The 25486-nt window shown below is 36.0% G+C and overlaps 1 protein-coding gene across 1 annotated transcript in view; it reads right to left on the bottom strand.

Annotated features, from left to right (window-relative positions):
* Positions 1-25486, bottom strand: part of LOC131063891 (ACT domain-containing protein ACR12) — a 207513-nt gene that overhangs the window by 126512 nt on the left and 55515 nt on the right. The window contains exons 2-3 of the mRNA XM_057997841.2: positions 22555-22609; positions 22007-22123 (exon numbers count right to left, since the gene is read on the bottom strand). Of these exons, the coding sequence (XP_057853824.2) occupies positions 22007-22123; positions 22555-22609 (172 nt within the window). The remainder of the gene's footprint in view (positions 1-22006; positions 22124-22554; positions 22610-25486) is intronic.

The following is a 25486-nucleotide window of genomic DNA, read 5'->3' on the forward strand; positions in this document are numbered from 1 at the left end:
AACACCATAAACATGGACTAAGCAGACATTTTAATTAGCTAGTGTCTATATAATTGTTTGGTACAGAAAGGACCCAAAGAACAGCATGCATTCACTTACATAAGACTTGTTTTCTAAATACTTACGGTTATTGGTTACACAACCATCAACAACCAAATCATAAGAAATCATATCACCACCAAACACTAACAAGAGCAGGGATGAGTTTGGTGAAATAGGATCCATAGCTACGACAGACTCACTTTCACAGCCAAACCAACAACCTCAGTTTCCTGCACAGCCATCACAGGAATCAACTTCCAGTTAACTGAATTCAAACTTCAAACAAGGAAAGAAACCAAAGTAGTGTTGGTTGAAAATTTTGTACACCTGGGAAGGCGTGCAAAATTATGGTTTCAGCCACAGCGTGAGTTAAAAACTCTCCTAATTCTAAGGGAAAGCTCCCCTTTACCTAATTGTTCTAACTATTACAAATTAACTAAAACCTGCAAACACTATTTTAACTTGGGTGAGATAACATCCTTTTCCCCTTTTAAAAAAAACAATATTCTTTTCTCTTTTTTCAGAAAAGAAACTATGACTTATAGTAACAAATACAAAAACTTTTGTGAAATTTCAACAAATATAAAGATGTTTATACAAAAGGAAGAGAAGTTTCCATAAAAGCACAAAGTCTTATGTCGCTTCCTCGGGACGGGAATGCAGAAACAAAAGCTCAAAATCTTCACTCTTCTACTGTTCTATCTACCTTCCAAAATGATTAGTATAATAACAATATACAACATACAACAACTCGAAGTCTGTCAATATGATGCACCTCTAGACTGATATTGTATAGGAACAGCTACAAGCACAAAGTCTTGTAGTTTTTCTCTATCATAAACACTTAACTATACTAACTTAACCCTCACTATTTACAGCACAAAGTCTGCAAGAAATCATACTGAAGCTCTTTCCAACAACCTCACTAGAATCTCAAGTATATGCAGAAAAATATATCACTGCGACATAAGAACACAAAGTATCAACACAAAGTCTGAAAACTCAAGTGTTCTCCTTATCTTGCTTGAAAGTCAAATTTACAATTATAAAACACATCGCTTTTATCGATGTAAATTTAAGTTTTCTTGCTTGCCAGAAAGATAAAGATTACATAGAACACCCTCCAATATATATAAGAGAGGGGCTGAGAGCAAAAAGTGGGAGAAGTCCAATTAACCAAGACTTATTCCACAACTAACCATGACTTATTCCAAATTACAATCCTATTGTCTTTCAACTTGTAATTTGTTTACATGTAATTACAAGTTACAAGAATGCAAGTAATGTGACTACTTGCAGTTGCAATTACAATTTTTGACATTACATGTAATTTGTCAAAGGAAATTACAAATGCATAATTGAAACTAATCTAAGTGTATGAGACACGACTCTATTTACATCATCCTCTGTCTACGAGGTCTTCATCCTCCTACAAGATGTTGTCACTTGAAGTATTTTGGATTGGTGAAAGTATTTGTCCAGGAACATCAACTGGCATCATTGATAGTTCTTATGTCCTTTGCCAATGAACTCCAACCCCATCTTCTTGCTTGGGGTAATACTGATTCTTCAGGAGAAGTTCAACTATGCATATGACATTGTACTCTTTTCAATTTACATCACTACTGTCATCAACATATGACAACACTGGCTTTTTGTTTATTGTCTTTACATGCATTGAAACCCCTTGCACTCGGGTCTCTAGGACCCGATTACAAGTGCAAAAGTATTTAACATTCTTGCAATATCGACTTGCAATCGGGTTTTGGAGGCCCGATTAAAAGTAAAGGGAACTTGCAATAAACGAGACCGAGTTACATGCTTGCAATCGGATTTCTAAAACCCGATTGCAAGTAATAATGTAATGGCAAATATAAAGGCAATCGGGTTTTAGAAACTCAATTGCGAGTAATCACAACTTGCAAGCAAAGACAAAAACCTACATACTTGCAATCGGGGTTTTGAAACCTGATTGCAAGTGATCAAAGTGACTTTAGTTGCAGTTGGGGTTTTGAAACCCGATTGCAAGTAATAAGGTTTGAACTTGCATTTCGGGTCTTAGGACCCAATTTGCAAGTTATAGTGCAACACAACTTGTAATGGTGTTTCAGAGACCTGACTTCGCAAGTAATTGTAATTGGGTTTCTGAGACCCAATTGCAAGTAAAGTTAAATTGCAATTTGAGAAAAAAGTTCCTACTTGCAATGACATCAAAAAGTTCCTACTTGCAGAGAGGAACTCAAAACCTGAAATTGCATAGAAAACCAGGAAAATGAAAGCAAAAACAAACCAAAACTTGGACAACGATGATAAACACACCCAGTGATGGTTTGGCATTAACAAATATGAGTTTTAAACCTCTTAAAATGTGCCTTAGAGAAGAAAACTATGAATTTTGAGTAAAAAATTGCAGGGGTTGTCTATTTTTTAAAATTCAAAAATTGAGACAACAAGTAACACAAGTCCAACTTGATAACATACAAGCAAAATCATGGAAAATTAATGCAGGCCAGAGCAAGCACTTTCTCATTCATCTATTAACACATTGATATGCAATTAGAAGAAGAATTTCCATAGCAAATCATCAACATGAATCTTATATGAAACTGATCCAAGAACTGTGATTGCTGTCCTCTGAGTACTTTGATAATGAAAATAGTAATTTGCCTTAGATTTGTGATGTTTAAATGTTGGAATTGTAGTAGTTGCATATAAGGAAAGAACCACAACACAAAAGAAACTAGAATATAATACAAGATTACACTAGTCAAACTCAATGTGGTAACACTACATCAGAGTGGAGTTGTGCCTCCTCATGCCACTAACCCTGTGCAATATTTTTAAAGTCAATTTACCTCAATAAAGCCTCCAAGAATATTGTAGAACTTGACACTTCTACAATGCTCTCCTATGTTTCCCTTGTTCTGTAACTTGCATCTAAACTCACTTTACTATTGTGCTCAGCTACATATACACATGCTACAAAACGAAAAAACCCAGACCTAAGATGTATTTATACATAATATATGCAAATCAACTAAAAGAGATCCCATACAACCAAGGAGCTTGATGAGATGGAATACCAAATAATAATTCTTCAAAACTGGGAGATTTTGATTATCTGTCTTATGTGTGATGGGTTCAGATATGTATAACCCATAGTTGATAGACTCGAACTTGGTAAAAACTCGGCAGACACAACTTTTGACTTGACAACTGAATACCAAATAATTCTTCTTCAAAACTGGGACTTATGTCTTATGTGCGATGGGTTTAGATAGGTATAACCCATAGTTGATAGACTCAAACTTGGCAAAAACCCGGCAGACACAAAACTTTTGACTTGACAACTTAAAATATTGCTAAAATTTCTTTAAAAACACATTTCTTTTGCAAAATTCAATGACAAGATGTATCCAATGAGTCCATAAATGAATACAAAAGTGTTTTTTATTAAACTTCATTATTTTGAATTAGTGTTACAAGACTCAACTAGACTCGACTAGACTCGGTAAGTCCAAAGGCGAGCTAAGCTTGTTGAGGCCAGGCAACCCGAGACTCGGCTTTGTTTGAGTCTTGCCAAAGTCCGCAAGACTCACTAGACTCGGCTATGATTGTGGAAAAAAAGGTTAAAAAAAAAAAAGATTAAAGAAACAAAATTGTAAATCATTTATCTAACATTTTAAGTACTTTTTCATAAAAACTTACAACCGTTCAATGCTTGTTTGCTTTATGACATGCGCATTTAGGATTATCTCCATGTTTCTTTTCAAGTGAGTCTCATTCTCTTCATCAGAATATATACATGAAACATAACATTAAGTCACATTTCAATATTTGTTTTCAGTTATATTTCATGTATTATAACGGTAGTATGTTTGAGAGAGGTTTCAAGTCTCTAGAAGTTATAAGGCAAATTCTAGGTTTTAGAAGATCTTATAAATTTTCAAATTTAGTTGTATTTCAGTAATCAGCATTCTCTCGCTCTCTATCTCACTCTTCCTCTATCCCCTCTATCTACCTTCTTTGTCTCACTCTCTCCTCTCTACCCCAAGATCTAGTCCTATCTCTTTACTTCTCTCTCTCTCACCCCCAAACCCCTGTGAGGGGTGCTACCATCAACCTCGTTTTGTTGTTGCCCCCGAATCCCCATCAAACTATAAGTCTAAGCAAGCAATAGGCCAATGATGAAACATGATCATAAAATCTACAAAGTACATATCCCTTTTGCAAATATCTGCATCTTCTTAGTCAAAGCCACAATCAAGGTTTATCTTGCTTCATACATTGGACAACTTGTTTAGTATAGAAGGATTGCCATAGGCAAAGCTGGCATGCTACAGTTAGTGTACTATGAATACAAGTCAAGTCATAGTTAGCAAGAAATAGCATTTTCATAATCCAAAAATGTATCATCATGCCTTGTACAAACAACTCATAGAACAATTCCATCTATTAGTATCCTGGCTAAGGTCAAACTAGAACATAACTATTTATCTTTTTACATAGTTGTTCAGCTTTGTTAATGAGCTTGACAACAAAACATGCAATCTTGAAGACTCCAAGAAAACTTTAATAATTTATCACTTGAATATATACACCAATCACTAAGACACAAGAAAATATCATGGCTACATCATCATCCGAGACCTATCTTGGACTCCAATGCATAACTTGTTGTGATGTTGGGATGCGTAATGTAGGCTCCTCTAAGCCAGGTCAAACTAGAACATAACTATTTATCTTTTTACATAGTTGTTCAGCTTTGTTAATGAGCTTGACAACAAAACATGCAATCTTGAAGACTCCAAGAAAACTTTAATAATTTATCACTTGAATATATACACCAATCACTAAGACACAAGAAAATATCATGGCTACATCATCATCCGAGACCTATCTTGGACTCCAATGCATAACTTGTTGTGATGTTGGGATACGTAATGTAGGCTCCTCTAAGCCATAGACTTATATTTATAGCTTTGATATTTGTTTTGATGCCACAGATTTTATATTTCATGAGTCTTGTATACAATTGACAATATTTGTATATCTAAATGCGTTATTTCCTTCAGCTAAAATTTGCATTGATATACTTGTGTATGTGATCAAAGTAGCTTCTATTTGATGTGGTTATTGTGTCTTTAAAGTTTATTTATTAAAAGGTGCATGAAACAAGTTGTAAATGCTAGAAAATCTCCTAATTTCTTGGGTTTTTCAATTTGTTGAGTCTTTGCCGAGTTTGGGTGCCACGTTTGAGTCTGAGTCAAAAATCAGCTTGTTGAGTCCGAGCCAAGTCCGTACAAATTGAGTACACAATTGTATCATCATGCAGAATCCTAATGGCCGGTACAATAGATAGCTGATAAGTATTATGAACTTTTGATGTTGCCTTTGAAAATCATCATTATAATTCATAAATTACATATTACATCTTCCTCTTCTCTAATTTGGTGAAAACTTGGGGAGAGGTTGGGGTTCTAATCCTTGGAGTTTGTTGTGGCTCCTCACTTGACATAAAAGGCTACGCTTGTGGCTCTAGCTCGACCCCTATTCTGCTAGTAGATGGCAATGACTCCTCAACCACATCAACATCATCCAATCCTATATCTTTTGTTGCACCCACATCCTCCAATGCCTACCCCTCAAAACCAAAAATCTCATCTTTAGTAAATAGTGGAGGCTGCTCATCCTGCCTTGTCCAATTGCTATTAGGATCAATGCCATCCAAATCAATGAGCTCCTTTGATTTGTCCTCTATCCTTCATGTGCGAAACCGAAGGTTGTATTGCACAAGGACAAGGTCATTGAGGTGTTTTTGAGCTAATTTGTTCCTCTTCTTCATGTGGATGGCTGAAAACAAAATCCAATTGCACTTGCAGCTAGATACACTACAAAGTTGGAACAAAATGTGGAGGGATAATCTTTTGAGATTTGGGGTATTTGCACCCCAATCTATCTACCAAGAATCTACAAAATAAATTTTTTAAGAGTTAGAAAGGTCAAACCATATTTTATCAAATTATCAATAGCTGTAAATTATAAATTTGTAACTTGTAAGATGCATGTGATATATGTCCTCTAACTATGCAATTCTTGAATAATGAGGTCTCTCACCTCAACCTAGGGTGTCATCCTCTAAATGCGTCATGAGGCCCTCCATAACCTCTCCATTAAGATCTGAGAAGCATTCTAAAAAGAATAAACTAGGGTTGAGGAAGTAACCTACTATATGGATATGTTGGAGTTGTTCCACATTCGATCAATGACCTCCCAAATGGGATTAAATTTGAGGTTGTCCCTTTGTAATAATTTTGGATGGACTCTTTGGCCCTAACAATGGCCTCATAAACATACCCCACTGGGTTTTGATCCTCATCTAAAACAAAGTACTCTAATCAAGGGCTCTGACACCTACAGTTTACAAATATAAAAAGATTTGTCACAATTTATTATAAAAGACAAATTAAAAAAATATATATATTCAATTTGAATTCAAAATTGAAGTTTTAAGGTAACCTTCAAAATCTCTATAGCTCTTTGTGCAAAAAGGTTGTGAAATACTATGCTTGCAACCCTCTCTCCTTGAGGCTTCTTTGAATATGATCAGTCTAGCCATGCTTGACTCCAAACAAGTCAACAAACCAATAATGTTTTGCAACATTAGAAAAATCGATGCAAACCTTGTGACACCCAATCACACCAACTCTTTCCTTTGGGTGTGAAATCTCATCGAATTAAGAACCCAAGGATAATTGCAAATAAATTTAATATACTCCTTGCATCATCTGCAACCGGTCTCACCCAATCAAATTTTCCTATGTCCTCCAAAAGAAGTTCAAGGTAATGTGTTGTGCAAGGGGTCCAAAAGAGTGACCAATGCTTAGCTTGGAGCAATCTCTCAGCAGCCACATATGTTGTTGCATTGTCACTTATGATTTGTACAACATTCTCTATACCCACCTCATGACAACTTCCTCTAACATTAGACTCAATGTTTTTGTATTTTTTACTTTGTTAGAGGCATCAAACGATTTCAAAAAAATCACCTCATCATTTGAAGCTACCAAAAAGTTGATAACAGTGTGGTTTTTTCTGTCTATCCACTCTCCTAAAATAATAGTGCAGCCATATTTATAACATTGCTTCTTATGTTCTTCCACTATTAGCTTTGCTTTCTTTGGTTGCATCTATTATTAAAATAATAACGTAATGTTTCTATAATGGTCATCTTAGTCTTAGTCATTTAGTTTCCTTTAGGGATTTTTTCTTTCATGTTTCTATTCTCGATCGTTTCCATTGTAGAAAAATTGTCGTGTATTCTATGTTTAAGGAGTCTTTGTCTCCTTTGTAATTAATAAATAACAAATTATGATGTCATGGTATTAGTGAGGGTTAAGTTTGTTGATGGATTTTTAAAAAAATTGTGGCTCTATTACCCAGAAATTTCGAGGAAATTTACAGAAATTTTTTGGATCGATTTTTCAATGAAAAATCATGGGTTTGGTTCTGAAAATCCGAAGGTCTTATATCTAAATTTGTAGAAATTGTCAAGGGATTAGAAATCAAAAATCACGTGATCTTGTTGTCTCCTGTGTCGAGTCATTTTTCAATCTGAGCACATAAGATTTTTTTTATAGGAATTTTGGGGGACTTTCTGTGCAAACCAAAGGTCATTTATGTCCGCAACCAAGAGTTTTTTCCTTTGAAGATGAGATATTCTTTTTAGTGTTGCAACATTTCTTATTTCTACGTCATATCTTATATCTGTGACAGGTGTTTCTTTTCAATGTTGCAGCATTTCTTATTTCCACATCATCTCCTCTACCCACGACGGGAACCTTTATTTTTTGCGTCTTTATACCTGTGATGGGTCTGTTGGATCTTTGGTTTTCGACACATGACTTCGTGGTGAAGTTCTTGTGGCTAGGAATCGCAACAGGCTACTGCAACTACTTTGGTGACGAATTCCTTTTCCTCTAGACGTTTTCTTTCTTGCCACGACTTATATTCCACATGAAGTCTAGTTTTGTGTCGTGTGAAGGGCTTTCTTGCCATAATTTTTGCAGACGCATGATTATCACACACGGGACTAGTAAAACCATGTGAAGTCTTTTTTTCTTCTATTGCACGAAGGTATTTTCAATTTTTATGTAAACTGCTACGACGGTAACCTATTTTGACAATTTTTCTAAAAATTATGGGTCTAAGTTGTTGCGTCTGAGTTCTTCTCGATTGGTATTTTTATACTGCATGAAGATGTTTTGTGGTTTTCGTTCTTGATCTAGGGTGTGATACATCGTGGGTGTTGTGATGCGCTATTTCCTGCACAAAGTGCTTTTTTGTTTTATAGCGCGATGAAGGGTTTTATGATTTTTTCCACAAAAAATCATGAAGAGTATTGTTGTTTTTAAATTTTTTACCATTTTTCCATAATAACGAAGGTTTTTACCTTTTCTTCACAAAAACTAAGGTGTGTGGTTTTAGAATTGCATCAAGGGTTTGACGATTATTTCCGCAAAAATTGTGGTTTCTTGCAACTTGTTTTGGGTCGCACCTAGGGTTTATGGGGCGACCAATGTTCTTCTACAAAAAAAATTTACGGTTTCTTGGACAAAATCATGTTATTTCAAAACTGTGAAATTTTTTGAGAAGCCGATCTCGGTGTAAGGGAGGGATGGCTTTGTTACCCAACATTAGGTTGGAAGGATTGTGGTCGATAGATTGTGGCGAGCTTAGTTATATCCAAAATTATGCGGAACCAAGGAGGGCCTCAAAAGGCTCATGTCACAAAGCGGTTTAAGGAGAAGGGGGCAGCCTTCTATACATTCATGGCCAAATGACCTAGAGATTATGACAAGTCTTTTTTAGGGTAGTTAGAAGGATGACCATTAAGGGAGGGTATTAAAATAATAATGTAATGTTTCTATAATGGTCATCTTAGTCTTAGTCGTTTCGTTTCCTTCTAGGATGTTTCCTTCCGTGTTTCTATTCTCAATCATTTCTGTTATGGAAAGATCATCTTGTATTCTCTATTTAAGGAGCCTTTGTCTACTTTGTAATTAATAAATAACAAATTATCATTTCATCTATGAGCAACCTACACATACAAAGTGAAAGTATGAAATTTAATATTAAACACAACAAAATTAACCTAAATTCAACATAAATTACTATAAATAATCAACATTAATTTAGGCTAAAATTCAACAAAAATTATTATAAATTAGCATGAATTTACCAACCTCCCACTTGAGTCTTTACAAGGTGTCTTGTAGCCTTAACCTGCAACTATCAATGCAATTACCAAATTCTCCCAATAAGGACTGCTCACCACATTTAAAGGAAGGTTGTTGAAGTACAAAAATTTGGCACATGCCTTATCTGCTTGTCAATGCACCACCTTGTTCCACTCTTTTACCATCTAATGATGGTTGTGCTCCAGGTATGTTTCTACGCACAAAAAATCTATGTGGAGTGCGCGTAGATTCTCTACTTGAAGTGGTTGAAGAGGATGCCAATGTTTTCAGTACATGTGTACTGCAAAGGGAGCTCACTATGCCTTCACATGTTGTTTCTTCATCTATTTTTGCTCGAGTTAGATGAGCATCTTCATTAAGGGCCAAAGGTGACAAGGTTCACCACCCATTTCCTTGTATTATTAAATTTTTGCCAATAGAAAATGAATTTGAAATGAATGTTCATTTTAAATGAGTGAATGAGATGCAGTTTTGACATCCAAATGGATAGAAAAGCTAGTGCAAAATACATTTCATCTGCAAGTTCTGAAATGAGGCTGAGTAGGTTGTTCAATTTCCAAAGCCTCTTTTAAGAGTTTTGAGACTAATTAATAGGGAGATATCCCCTATGGGCTAACTGCATGAAGCCATGGAGAGAAAAGAAGGTGATTAAAACTAGGATGCCATTGTGGGAGATAATTGTTAATAAATGGGATCGAGAAATGCAGTCTTCCCCCCATATTGTTGGATACAAAATGAATCCATCACTATTCTATAGCACCTTCTTTTAAGATGATGTAAAGGTCAGGGTCTATTCACATGCATGGAATGTGTTTCCCACTCAAAAGGACCATCATGAAGCTCTGGGGGAGTTGACTATTACATGCAGGAAAATGGTTTTTTCTCCAATAAATCTACCATAGAAGGCAAGACCAGCTTCAAACTGAGTGGAGCCCATAAGCTTCTAACATTTTCTCCTTTTTTTGTCTTCTACACTATTACGAGATGAAATTTACACTAAATTGTAGATGACTTTTAGATTATCTTGATAACTTTTATAGTTTTCAAAACAATGGTAGGGTTTTGTTGTGACCATTTCACACATCGCCCCATCAGAATGGGGACCCCCTCTTTTTCTTAGGGTTTTGCTTTCCCTTGATTAGTTTTTCTCTCTGCTTGCTTGGGTTCGGAGTGAGTGAGTGGTTGTCTGGGCTGGCTAGTTTAGGGTTAATCTCTGAGGGCTCGTTTTAGGGTTTCTTTCAAGTGGAGTCTAGCCTAGTTTTGGGAGTCGTTAGTCGTCTACCTGGAACCTTAAATGAAATATTCCTTTCAGGAGAATCAGGATGGTGAGATTGAAGAGCAGGGTGGATAGGTCTAAGGTCAGGGTAGGTCCAGTTTGATGATTTTCTTGTTAGAGTCTTGTTTGCTTCCAGGTCTGAGTCAATTGAGCAAAGTCAATGATCAAAGGGAGATCGGAGTGGTTATTTCAGAAACCGATGAGCAAATGCACCTGATGATGATTGAAAGAGTTTTGCAGGAAGGAAATGAAATGAACCAAGGACAAGATTTCGACCTAAAGGGGAATTTCGCTCCTGACCCTTCCAAAGGGTCCAAAGCGAAATTCATCATAAACCTTGTTTCTTGACTTGAATGGATTAAGAACCTTGCTCCTAATGTGGATGATGATCTAATTTTGCCTTGTGAAATGGTTTGAAGCCTGAAAAATGAGTAATTTAGCCAGGAATGAGATTTTCGCTCCTGACCCTTCCAAAGGGTCCAGAGCGAAAATCTTCCCAAAGCACATTTCATCTTAAGTTTGGCTAATCTTTGACTTGTAGGGTACCTTGGAAGGAAGCTGGGACATTCTTATTGCCTTTGAAAGGTTTGAAAGCATTGAAAATGAAGGATTTTGGACAAAAATGCAAATTTTGCTCCTGACCCTTCCAAAGGGTCCAGAGCGAAATTCCTAAAAGCTCTTAATTTTGCAGTAAAGGAAATCAAGTTTTGATTTGTTATGGCATGGATGGAAGGAAAATGACTTGCTTTTGCCTCTTGAGGTAGTTTTGGAAAGTAGAAATGAAGGATTTAGCCCAAGAAGGGATTTTCACTCCTGACCCTTCCAAAGGGTCCAGAGCGAAAATCTCTCTAAGACACATTTCTTGCCTTATTTGGCCAAAATTTGATGTCCAAGGCATGATGAGATGAAGTATGAACATGTGGAAATCCTTGGAGATGATAAGAAGATTGTGAAAATGAAGAATTCTAGCCAGGAAAGGAAATTTCGCTCCTGACCCTTCCAAAGGGTCCAGGGCGACATTCCTTATAAACCTACCTTTTGACCTTTCTTGGACATGAAATCTTATTCCTAGGGTGAAAGCAGTGTTTCTTTCAAAATCCTGTTGAGCTAACTTATTGGTTGAGATAAATAGACCTTGGAGATTGCTTTGGAAGAAGTTGATGATCAAGTAAAGATGAATTTTGACCTAAAAAGAGAAAATCGCTCCTGACCCTTCCAAAGGGTCCAGAGCGAATTTTCTCAAAACCTATCTTTTCCCTCAAATTTATGCTAAGTCTAGTATGGGTCAAGATTAGAGGTGCCTCTGGGCATGTCCTTGAATGGTCAACAATTATCAAGTTTGAAGGTATTGAGCCAAATGATGAAAATCGCTCCTGACCCTTCCAAAGGGTCTAGAGCGAAATACCTATTTTTACCCAGTTTACTCATGTGGAGAGCTAAAAAATTGAAAACCAAGACTTTGTTAGGCCAAAACAAGCGTAAGTTCGCCTTCCGGAGGATTTATAAGTGAAGAAAATATGGTATTCATGGCCTAGTCAGGGAAATCGCTCCTGACCCTTCCAAAGGGTCCAGGGCGAAATCCTCAAAAACACCTATTTTTTCATCCTTGTTAGATTGAATCAAGGGTAAGTTGCAAAATTGTGAAGACAAGGACATGGGAGATTGCAAATTTAGGTTGAAAAGATTTTGATTCATGAAGCGAACAAGCCTAGAAAAGGGGTCCAAACAAGCCTTGAAAGGATTTAAACCTACATCATTTTGGATATTTTTGATGCTCAAGGAGAATAAAGTTCATCAAGCCTTAATCAAGCTTTGACATTCCTAAGCTAGCCCATAATTTTTCACTAAAATTAGCCTATTACAAGACATTTGGGAGGTTGAAACAAGTTCGCTATGAATTAAGGCATTCATAATTTAATTAATTAATTGCTAAGCCTTGAAATAAAATGAAAAATCCACCCTTGAAGCTTTGGAATTAATTTTAAAAATAAAAATTAAGTTAAGCGTTCAATACTTATTATTCTCCCTTTATTTGCCAAGTCGGCCATCCTTTAAAAGAGGTTTTTATTTCAGTTTTTTTTATATTTATCAAGTCAGCCTCAAGGAGAATTAAGTTGAGCGCCCTATATAAGGGAGGAGTATTTTGATGAATTTAAATCATTCATTCATTGTTCTCATGCGAACTAGAAGAGCAAATCTAGAGGAGCGAATTCTAGCTAAGTTGGAGGCGAATTTCTTGCTAGATTGGAAGATAATTTCCAGAATTTGCCAAGTATTTGAAGGCTAGTAGAAGGCGAAATTCTTTTGAAGGCTGATTGGAGCATAATTCATCCAAAGGAAGACCAGAAATTCAGATAAAACATTCTTGCCTAGCGAAGTCATCATCTTCCTTCTTTCATTTTCAAGGTTGATAGCTAAAATCCAAGGAAGAGGTATGAAGAATCAGATTTTTTGAAGTTTTTTATTCAAGATTTAGTTTGATTTTCCATAGTAATCATTTTGAAAATCTAAGTCTTGTACAATCTGATTTAATTTATTTTGAAAATCCATAATTCTTAGATTTATCATTGTTTTCAAATTAATATTTAGTTATTTCCTTGAAACGTCTCAAATTATAATGAAGATATTATGCTCAAATCCTAACTTTAAGCTGTTGTGTAGGTGTCAAATGACGACCCCCAAGGCCGAAGGATCCATTACTCGACAGGCTCTCATCAAGGAGGATCAGAGGAATGACGAATTGGAGACCAGGATTGTGTCCAAGTGGAGCAATATCGGAGATACCAACCTAGGAAACTTCAATGTGAAGAAGTTTCGGGAAGCGCCCTACATCGGCAAGCCGTCACCTGTTGCAAAGAAGATAATTGAGAGTGGCATCATCAAAGCTGCAGGTTTCCCTCCCGCAATCAAGTGTCATGAGTTGATGATTGAGTGCGCCCGGCACTATGATTCACACTCAAGGACGATCGTGGCCGAGGATGGAACTATCTTAGCCTATCTTTCGAAGGAAGCTATAAGTGATATTTTTCATCTCCCGGAACATAGAGACATGGTCTACAAAAGTCTAGAAGGAGCTAGGTCGATCTATGAGGATGATCCTGATTCCTGCCTGAACTTCATCAACAAGAATTGGCTACTCAAGAGCAGACCTCGCCTGAACAAGATTCCCAATACACCGCACAGAATCGACTTCCAAGAAGAGTTCAAGGATTTGATAACCTTGCTCAATCAGGTCACAGGTGCTTCTCAAGCTTTCTTCTTTGATAAATGGATGTTCTTCTTCATACAACTGATTGTCCAAGGAAAGGGAATGCTCAATTGGGCTAGAATCATTAGCAACAGCCAGGACGTGCAGTTGAGAAGACTAAGGCCTACCAAGTCATTCCACATGAGTTCATATGTTGTATACGCCTTGATCAGAGGTTTTGAGTATGCAGGACTACCTCACAGAGGAGTTGTTGGAAGAGGACCCAGAGAAATAAGAGTTTGTGATTCTTATGTTCAACTACATCATCCGCCCAGAAGTGACTACAAGCTAGTCAATGATACCTTCACGATGAATATTACCAGGATATTGAAAGGTGGGATTCACAATCGACTGTCTCTGGACGCACAAGAGCTCGTGAAGAAGCATGGTGCATGGTTCATTCAGTTTCCAAAATTCACATACATCAGAGTTCATGGGTGTCCACCTCCCTACATGTTGCCAAGATATCCTACAGACAAGATAGTACTACTTGAGGTGACTAGGCAGTTGCCAGCTTATGCGAAGGCATCCAGACACAAGCATGGAAATGGAATTCCCGTGCCCATCATACTAGGGAACTCAGTTGAAGTGTGTCCTAATACTCAAGCCGCGAAAGATGCAGAGAAGGAATTATCTCTATACTCATTCACATCCTTTGCCTCGAGAGAGAATTTTGATCCTCATGGTCATATAGAAGAAACAGTTGGGAAGAAATACAGGCATGAGTCTCAGGTGGAGGACTTTTGGATGGATGTCCAAGATGATGTCGAGGTCAAAAGAAAGATGCATTCCAGGTTGCCCTTGGATCTCATCAGGAAATGCAAAATTTATAGAGTAGCCGATCAAGCCCAGGATAATGGTAGATACCTCCAGTCATCCTATGAGAAGGAAGACAAAGAAGTGAAGATAGATTGGAATGAGCCCGAGGTTTTAGACCTGAGAGCTTTGATGGCTCCCGTTTTATCCTGCACTCGCAGATGGGTGGATGTACAGCATCAAAAGTTGAAGGAGCAGAATGTATCTATGACATTCACCTTGGAAGCAAGACCAGAAGAAGGAGAGGCAAGTGTGAGTGAGAATACTTCTCATTCCAAAGGCTCAAAGAGGAAAGAAGGACCTGAGAAGAGAGAACCTTCCAAGAAGAAGCAGAAAACGAATCCTGATCGCCCACCAAGCACATCTTCTAGGCATGAAAAGGAAGCAAGTCAAGGGGAAGATCAGAGGCAAATAGTATATGAAATTGATGAGTCTATGGAATCCATGGTACAGAATGATAAACAAGGGAAAGGACAAACACCTCAGCATTCATCAAGTCAATCTCCCCAAGTTGGTGCTAATGAGCAACATGAAGAAAAGAATGATGATGAAGCAACATCTCCTTTCCGGGGAGATAGACCTCTACCTAAAGAAATACAAGTGAGGGAAACAAGATCTGCCATTCCTGATTGGCTGAAAGAAAGGCTAACAAGGGTAGTTGTGGTTGAAGAGGAAGAAGATGTATTTGACTTGGAAAGCCTTATAGGAAATTCTCATGAAGTAATAGAGAAGAAGGCCACGAAGATGTCAAAGGTAATTAGAGATGAGACAGGATCCAGAAAAGTGCAGATAGCTACACCAGTGGTGGACAAATATGAGGATGAGATTATTGCAGAAGAATACGATCTAGAAACATTTGATCTTGGTCCACTTTCCACCGAGCAGGCTATGGAAGAAGCAACTAATTCACCGAAAACACTCAAAGACAAACTCAAAGAGGAAGTGGAAAAGAATAAGCTTCTTGAAAAGGAGGTCAGTGCTTGGAGGAATTATTTTAGCCATCTTAACCAGCCTTTGAGACGACAGGATCCAACAATATCTCCTTTGCATGCACTTCCTCTTGAATCACTAAGTGAGGCAGAAAGGGCGAAGAACCTAGTTCAACTCATGAGTTCTTGGATTGATGAATCTCACAAGGTAGCCGTTGAATTTGCAACAAGAATGATGAAGACAGTTCATCGAGCTATCCAGGTCCTTGAGATTATCCATAATCTAATGATAACTGTGGCTGCATTCACTCACACTAGAGATGTTATCATCCTAGTCTTACAAGTGATAAGAGAAACACCAAGACGGATTCTGACGCAAGAAAAGATAATGGATGGAGGAACCCATAGCCTCCTACAGTGGTCAGCTCTGCTCCAGATGAAGGAAGTCCTTTTTGAAGACGTCAACACCAGATGCAGCCGAGTTGAAGGCATCATTCATCCAATTCAAGATAAGGTGTTTGAGGTGTTGTGTACCATCCTTGATAGGCGGATTGAGATCAAGACAGATGTGGACATCCAAGAGTTGGAGGACAGAATCAAGGTCATCTTTTGCAAGGAAGAGAACATCGTCACAGAAAAGCAACGAGATCAAATGTATACTACTATGTTCCTGATTGAGAAGACCAAAGAACTTGAAACTGGGTGGGAGACGACTCTTCTCACGGCTTTTGATCAAGTCCTTCACTTGGAAGAACGAATGAAGAATTTTCCTGAGATTCCCATTGCTGAGATTGAGGGTATTGTGTCCAGATTCATTGAATATGCTAGAAAAGAGCATAGGAAAGGGAACAAAGTTCTAGATGAAAAGTTGTTATAGGATGATGTGGCAACTTAATTCCTATTGGTCTATGTCTCTTCAGTATTTGTGCCAATTTTTTATTGGCTATGGATTAATAATGTTTATCTAAATGGGGACTTTTTTGTAACAAACCCTAATTAGGGTTTAGGTGTCAAAATCTCAGTCATTGATCTTCTTTTGATCCGGGCCATTCATTGTATTTGAGGATGCTATATAAGCCCTCACTCATTTCATTTTAAAGAGTTAGAGACAGAGAGAAAAAGTTAGAAAGTTGGAGAGAAATAAGTTTAATTTTGTTAGTAGCAAATTTGAGTAGTGAAGAGAGAAAGTTGAACAATTGTTGTTATTTGGCTATGAGATCAATGAAATATTGAAGTTATGGTGTTTTGTTGCAATCCTTGTGGCTATCTTCATGGTTGTTTATCTTCTTGAATCACTCCTAGTAGAAATATCATTTAGATTTTAAGTTTGAAGGACGAATGTTGTGCCTGATCTTTGATAAGACTCATATTCCAAACTACTAGCTTCTTACTGATTGTAAGAACGCCTTGTGTGGTCAACTAGAAACATTGAAATTGATTAAGAGTTCAATTATCATTGGAAGTATTGGTACGTATCTCCCGATAGTATCTATCTCCTTGGTAATTTGAAAATCGTGAATACCCTTAGAAGATCGCACCGATTCCAGTGAAGTTGTAATCCTTTGGTGATACTGAAATTGGTAGAATCTTATCAAGACCAGCCTTCATCAAGTCATTCTTAGGATTAGTTTAAGTATCTCTTTCTTGAAACCCTCTATCTTTTGATCTTTTTGAAAATCTGTTAGTATTAGGAAAATCCTGTTTCCTCATTTGGAAAGATAGTAACACGGACAAGCTTTCTTTGAAAGTACGTAAGGCCCCTTGAAGAAACAGCAAACACAACGACCACTGGTGCTTATCCGCGAGTAGAGATCCTACAAAGCAAAACCTTGAAGTCCTTCGGATTGATCCTTTTTGCGATATCTTCAGCATTCAGAGACTTTATTCAAGAGAGGATAAGGTACCTTTAGGTATTTTATTCTGTGTTTGGTCATGTACAAAATACACATCAACAGGTTTCCAAAACCTTCAATAGATGGTGATGTGCCTTTTGAGACAACCATGCAGTTCATCTACATGCAAGCATACATGGAGCGTGTTTGAATATATTCATTCCAAGAAACACAACCATTTGACACAACAATGGATAAACAATTTGTTGTTTGTTCGCCACTAACTCCACCTTAAGTTAATTCCTATATATAGAGAGATTATTTTGTGAATATTAGTAATGTATGAATTGAATTGGACAAAATTAGGTAGCTTCGTGGAAGATTAGTTAATTGACCTTGATGTGATCAATCCAAATTCTGAGAGGATCACATTGGATGAGGGCATAGTTTTGAAAGAGAGATTTTGATATCTTGGGGAAAAGAAAGATCGATATTAAGCAGATTGATTGAATTAGGAGATGTTACCCCTAGAGCTTCATCAAGAAGACCCATAGAACTCTAGTGTAGCACACTTCACAACAGCAAGAAACATTGTCTCACACCATGTTTTGTTATTTGTACTTCAAATTCCAACTATGTACTTGCAATATAGTAATAAACTATAATAATATATTATCATGCATTTTGTGATGTAATCAGTGATGTAAAATTAATGAATAATATATATTTAAACTTTCATGGTGTAAACTTGCATTTCTCCTCAATCTCTTTATCTCTAAGCAACTAGTAACTACAATGCCATTAAATTAAAAAAGTAGCAATTTTTGCACCATTTTCTATTTTTATTTTTTTTTCTTTTGCATTTTTTGGAGAAAAAAATCTTTATCTTTTGGTTTGCCAAGTTTTTGCTGAGAAACATTTTTGCTACTATGCCTAATATAAATTCCTCTTAGTCCAACTCATTTTGACAATGAACATTCACTCTAGGAGTATGAATGGGTGTGTGATGGTCTCCAAACACTGAAATCACCAACAAGCTCCAAGAGATTAATTGTGATGTCCCTTTCTAGGATATTTCTGATTTTTGCCCTAAAACATGATTCTAGCTTAAGATGAGAATTGCATTATATTTATATATATAATTTTATCCAAAAAAAAATCTAATTATAGTATTCAACTTAAATTCTATGAATAATTCTCAAAATAGATTTTACCTTGATTTTCTGCAATAAATCTCCTTCAAACTGTGATAATAATGGATTTATCAAATATTAAGAATTTATGATAATATTCAGATTAATAAATCAGAGCACAATACTCAAAGTCAATCATATCGTGAATTCTCTGAAAATACTTGCAAATTTGCTGAATTAGAGGTTTTCCTCGCTAACTCAACAGTGACAAAACCAAGGGTTCTCATCCTTAGCTTGCCAAAGAGCATGAAAGGGTTTTCATCCTTCCAACTCTTAGCCCACCTTGGAGTATTTTCGTCCTCCTCGACCAAGATTTGGGTTTTTGTCCAATAAGAGCATGACAGGGTTTTCATCCTTCCAATTCTCATGGACTCAAAATGGATTATGTCCTTCCAATTTTCAAGATACTACCTAGAATTCAAAAATGAAAGCTTGTTGTATTTGCTCGACTATTGCTGATTTGATGCTTTAACGGATTATGTTTCAACGAATTTCTGCTTTATATTTATTGTTGAAAGAATTGATACTTCAAATATGAATTTCTAAGTTGATTTATTATTGAATGGATTTCTAAATTGATGTCTTCAATGATCGATGTTTGAATTATTTGTTGTTTGAATGATTGATTGATTTGCTTGATTATTTGTTTTCTTGATCCCAAGATGAATTGATGATTGATGCAGATTTGATGACTGTTTGTTTCATTTCTTGAGGGATTGATGATTGATGAATGATGCTTCTTCAATTGATCTCCCCTTATACTTTATTGGTGAAAGAGTCACCACCTTCCACAAGAATTAAGTCACCACCCTTCCTTGCTGCCTTCGTTAACAATAATCTATTTCCAAATTGATTCCTTCATTCCCAATTTATGATTTATTTATTCCTTGCTCGATGATCTCCTCCCAAGAAAATGAAATCCCTTTTATATATTATTCTTGAGGGAGTCACAACCTTTCATGATTTCTAGCCTTTGAAAGAGTCACAACAATTCATTCTTAATTGCTGTCTTTTGAAAATAATTATTTATTTGTGAATTGATTGATTGCTTCCTACATGTCCTCTTCTCATAGAATGATTTCTCCTTTATACCTTAATTCTTCAATAGTCAATAACTCTTTATTTCATACCTTTTGACCATTCATTAAACTTAGTTAAAAAAATAATTATATTATATTTTATTTTTATTTTTAACATTTGAGTCTATTACAATTATTTAGTATTAAATCCCATTTCAAAAAGGGGACATTACAGTCTGCCCAACCCAAGATTGCTTGTCTTCAAGCAATCACAAGCTAGGATGCTTTCTTAAAGATACCTAGATCCCATATCAACCTTGCAGGTGAATTTACGATTAGCTATTGATTTACTCCTTTGTGTAAGAACCAATGTGATGTTTCCTACCAATGCTTGTCTTCCTCCTCCTTCGTCATACTGTAGAAGATAGGAGCATTACACTTATGCACTATTAATGGTATTATCTGTCTTGGAATATTGGGGAATGCAAATTCCTCTTCTTTTAGGAGCATTACACTTATGCACTATTAATGGTATTGTCTGCCTTGGAATATTGGGGAATCCAAATTCCTCTTCTCCTTTCCCAAAGAACAAAGATTTTCACTCCTTCATTCATGGATAGGTGGTAGGAATATGTTCTTCTTAAATTCAATGCTACACATATCATGCAGAATAGTATAAACTTTGTATGTAAATCCATCCTTCAATTTTCTTTGATTAGAATGCATTCGTTGTTTAATTTTTAAACCACAAGCTAGCAGGATTGTTGCTCTGATACCATTTGTAATGTCCCTTTCTACTTTCTAGGATATTTCTGATTTTTGCCCTACAACAATGAGTCCAGCTTAAGATGAGAATTGCATTATATTTATAAATATAAATTTATCAAAACTGATGAATCTAATCATAATATTCAACTTAGAATTCTATAAATAATTCTGAAAATAAAAATTATCTTAATTTTCTGCCATACATCTCCTTCAAAATGTGATAACAATGGCTTTATCAAACATTAAGAATTTATGATAATATTCAAATCAATAAATCATAGCACAATACTCAATCATATCATGAATTGTTCAGAAATACTTGCAAATTTGCTGAATTGTAGCATGAAAAGGTTTTTGTCCTTAGCTTGCCAAAAAGCATGAAAGGGTTTTTGTCCTTCCAACTCTTAGCTCACCTTGGAAAGTTTTCATTCTCCTCAACCAAGATTTGAATTTTCATCCAAACTTGTTAAGAGTATGAAAGGGTTTTCATCCTTCCAATTCTCATGGACTCGGAAGGAATTTTGTCCTTCCAATTTGCAAGATTACCTAGAATACAAAACTGATAACTAAATGTATTTGCTAGACTATTGCTGATTTGATGCTTTAATGGTTAATGACTCAATGAATTTCTTCTTTATATTTATTGCTGAATGATTATTGTTGAATGAATTGATACTTCAAATATGAATTTCTGAGTTAATTTATTGTTGAACGAATTTCTGAGTTGATGTCTTGGATGATTGATGTTTGAATGATTGATTAATTTGCCTGATTTCTGAATTATTTGTTTTCTTGACCTCAAGAATGATTGATGCGGATTTGATGATTGTTTGCTTGATTTCTTGAGGGATTGATGATTGCTTGGATGATGTTTCTTTGATTGATTTCCCCTTTACTGGTGAAAGAGTCACCACCTTCCACAAGAATTGAGTCACCACCCTTCATAAGATTGAGTAACCACTCTTCATTGCTGCCTTTGAGAATACTAATTTATTTCCAAATTGATTCTTCCAATCCCAATTTATGATTTATTTATTCCTTGCTTATAGATCTCCTCTCAAGGAAATGATCTCCCTTTTATATCTTATTCTTGAGGAGTAAACCTTTCATGATTTCTACCCTTTGAAAGAATCACAACTATTCATTCTTAATTGTTGTCTTTTGAAAATAATTATTTATTTAATTATTTCCAAATTGATTGATTGCTTCCTTCATATCCTCTTCTCATAGAATGATCTCTCGTTTATACCTTAATCCTTCAATAGTCATAATTATTTATTTCATGCCTTTTGACCATTCATTAAACTTAATTAAATTTGATTATATTATATTTATTTTTTTTTTTATATTTTAGTTTATTATAATTTAGTATTAATTCCCATTTCAGAAAGGGGACATTAAATTTTAGTCAAGATACTTCAAAGTTCACACATTATAGAATTAAATGGCCACAAATGCTACAAGGGAATTAGGGAGACCTTGCCTGAAGATTTTAAAATGTGAATCTTTATCTGTGGCTATCAAGATCCAGGGTCTACGATGACATCAACTTGAAATACTAAGTTTCTAAACAAGACATAATATATGTAAATGTTTTTAAGAGTGGTTGTTCAAGGAGCCATACCGTGTCTATAAGTGCACCAAGGCGATCACCAAAACTGACCTCCACAATTGTTGCATTGGGGTCTGAGTCTTGATCTATTAAAACTATTGGAGTTGGGACAGCACCTTCATCAGCATCCTGTCAGAATGTGCACAATTCTGCATCAATTTCTATGTAATGCTTCTGAAAATTTCATAATGAATGGTTGGGTATACAATTCAGCCAAACAGAAAAGGCCTTCTATTAATACCAGAACTAGATCATGAGATTCTGAATATGAATTCAAGAAAAATGGAAGACAATTGTGAATGGCATTAATTGAGGAGATTTGTAAATCTTAGAGAAAACTAAAGCATGGCTATTTCAAATTATTTGTACAAAAAAATAAACCAAACCCCCTTGCTAAAATAGATGGATGTTTTGTCATCAAGTCCTCCAATCTTTTATTATGAAAGTAGGTCCAAAATAGCTTTTCCAGTACATGAGTAGCATGCTCAGATTTTTCATTTCAATGCCATAAAAAATCCAATCAGCAACAAAAATAGCACTGTGAGATCTCAGGTGCCTACCAAATATCCTGGTCTAATAACACCAGTTGAGTCCTGACAAATTTGATTTGAAGTTCTGTCACAGAAAAAAATTAATTCAATAGCTAGAGTCAAGCACCGGAAAAGTAAATTGCATTTAACAAATATAAATAATTGGAAAGAAAAATATACACAACCAAAATATTACAATAACAAAGTGCGTTACAAGTCCATTGAAATATGTGTCTATGTAAAATTCTCTATCATATTGAAAGCGTGGTTTATCTTTAAAGTAATGATTCACTCTGAAATTCCAACCTCGTTATCTTCTTTAGGAGACGACAGAAAATAAACTGAGATGCAAATCAACTATTCATTTTCAATGGAATTCAGAACAGTATAAAACCAGCTTCATGAACCTTCTTGATCTAATGTTTTTGGATAAAATACAGTCACATGACAACAATTTTCACCACTATCCAGAATAGAAGAAAATATGGTACATAAATAATTGAAATAAATTTGGGACCTGCAAAAGAATCTACAAGATAAATTTGTGGTTTTCAAAATAAATTTTAAAGTTTTCTGGGTCTGTTCATATTTGTCTTCACCTTGCAATGGAAAATATCCCAAATTTAGTTCTGCAGGAGGTGCAGAAGTTAATTTTTGAAGTTGCAAGAAGATATTCATGATTGTGGAGTATCAAATGTGTGATCGAATAATTTTGAACACTGAAACCAAGCCAGCAACAACCCTGAGGTTTATGGCAAGTGTCATAGGAAGCCCTATTATTGTTAAAATGTCTGATAACCTTATCACTGAGGTCCATAATGCTGCATCTACAACTGTACTGCATAACAATCTTAAAAAACAAGTACCGAACTTTAAAAAGAGCCCATGTTATATATTTGAAAACTTGGTTTGTTTTCTACCAAAGTCAAGGAGGGTAGGTCTCTATTAGAGCACCTATTTAAAATGAGTGTTCTAAGGGTCAACTCACTACTCTGAACAAAAAGGTTGATGAGGATGATATGGTGGCTTTGAGCCAGTTGTGGAGCCATTGAACCTGTTGGCAAAAAGTCAAACTCTAACTTCTAATAAAATCAGCACATACTTGTTACAAAAAGAACATAGGCAATCACAGATGGCTGGATCTACTTCTAGAAATTTAGAGAGTGCATTTGTTATACGGTATAACAGTAAACCTAATATTTTTTCTCCTAATTCTCCTTCCACTTCATAACCAAAAAAAAAGCTAAGTTTATTATTGTCATAAATTTGATCATGTAAACAAGGAACTTTGAAAAAGACAATGTGACATATCTAATAATAAGAATTCATGTGCTAAGGCTAATGTAGCAGCTTTAGAGACAGAGCATGTTTCAGAGAAATAATATGCATTCCTGGCATTCTCCCAAGACAGTGCTAGTTCTTTGATTTTCCTAAATCCAGACAGTTCATGTGTCGAGAAGATTGGTATGTCGAATTTACTACTGACTCTAGTCACATGGATTTTGTTCCACTCGGTGATAGACGATCACATGCTATAGGGAGGATAGCCGATATTAGAACTGTACCAAGTGATGCTGTCAAATTCATAGTTTGTAATGTTAGGTCAGTTCCTAAAATGACCAAAAAATTGTTGTCCATTCGTCAACTTATGAACAATTCTAACAAACAAGAGAATTTATGTAGGAAGAAGTTTATTGTCTATGATTTGAGAAAGGACAAAGTGGTTGCCCTAGGCATTAGGCAAGGTGGGTTGTACAAACTTGATGATCTAGCCACAACTAATTTGCACATATAAGCTAAAAAAGAATACCACTATCCTTTTGCACGAAGAATACAGACATTTTGAAGCAGTCGCCGGTGAGGAGGGACCTAAAAGAGATCAATCCGGACCGGTCAGCAAGAGTAAACACAACGGAAACACAAAGATATGATGGAGGCAATGCAGGACAGATTGTTGTATTGCATGAAAATTGATTACAACCAACCAATAACAATCGGGTTACAGCATACCGGCTCACAAGCCTGGTAGAACATACAGAATAGGTCACAACCGAGACCTTGAATCTTGAGATCTATCTTCTACGCACAATCTAGCTACTACTTGATTCTCTAATTGATTACATTCTAATGCGCAATTACAATTATATATATCGATCCAAAGGATCCAGTCGGCCCAAAAGGGATCAAAACCCGAAGAACAAGACCTAACGTGTAAAATAACAAGGTCGGCCTCCGCCAAGAGATTCCTCCAGAAAATCCAAAGGATGAAACGTAGATCGCAGGAAAAGGTTGGCCACACGCCAAGGAACATCGAAATCAACGTCCAAGGCTCCACAAGCTTCAAAAGGGGTTCCGATAGATCACCAAAATAGGTCCATGCAACCGGTAACAAGAACTGCCAACCGGTAACAGGAAACTGTCAAGGAAACCGATAGCGATACCTTGTCAGAAAATGATCCAAATGCGATGCCGTCTGGAAGCAAGAAAGATGATCAAGTCTTCAAGTAGAATCCAACTACACAAGATACGGTGAGCCAAAACCGGGACACAGAAAAGAAAACTGAAACTGCAAACAGAAAGCAAAACAAAAAGGAAAATGTTTTTGGTTGATGCAAGATTGCTATGAAACGGGGATGCTTCTACATCACATTTGAATCTTTACTATTTGGCCAAACTCAACGGAGACAACATGATTCAAGATTTGCTTAGTACCCAAGAAAAATAGGATGTGTGCAAATTGTTTGGCTAGTAAGCAAAAGTGGAAGCCTTTCTATATTAAAGGAGCATGGCATGCACAAGGGCTCTTACATCCCATTCATGCTATGTAACCCATCTTAAAAACCTCGCATTATCCTCAACATGAGGTATTTTCTATTGTTGGTGAATGATTTCTCTAAAAATATGTTAGTCGACTTCTCAAAAAAGAAGCTTGACTATTTTGATGCATATGTAAAATCTACAT

The sequence above is a fragment of the Cryptomeria japonica genome, chromosome 3, assembly GCF_030272615.1.
Source record: "Cryptomeria japonica chromosome 3, Sugi_1.0, whole genome shotgun sequence".
In the NCBI taxonomy this organism is placed as follows: Eukaryota; Viridiplantae; Streptophyta; class Pinopsida; order Cupressales; family Cupressaceae; genus Cryptomeria; species Cryptomeria japonica.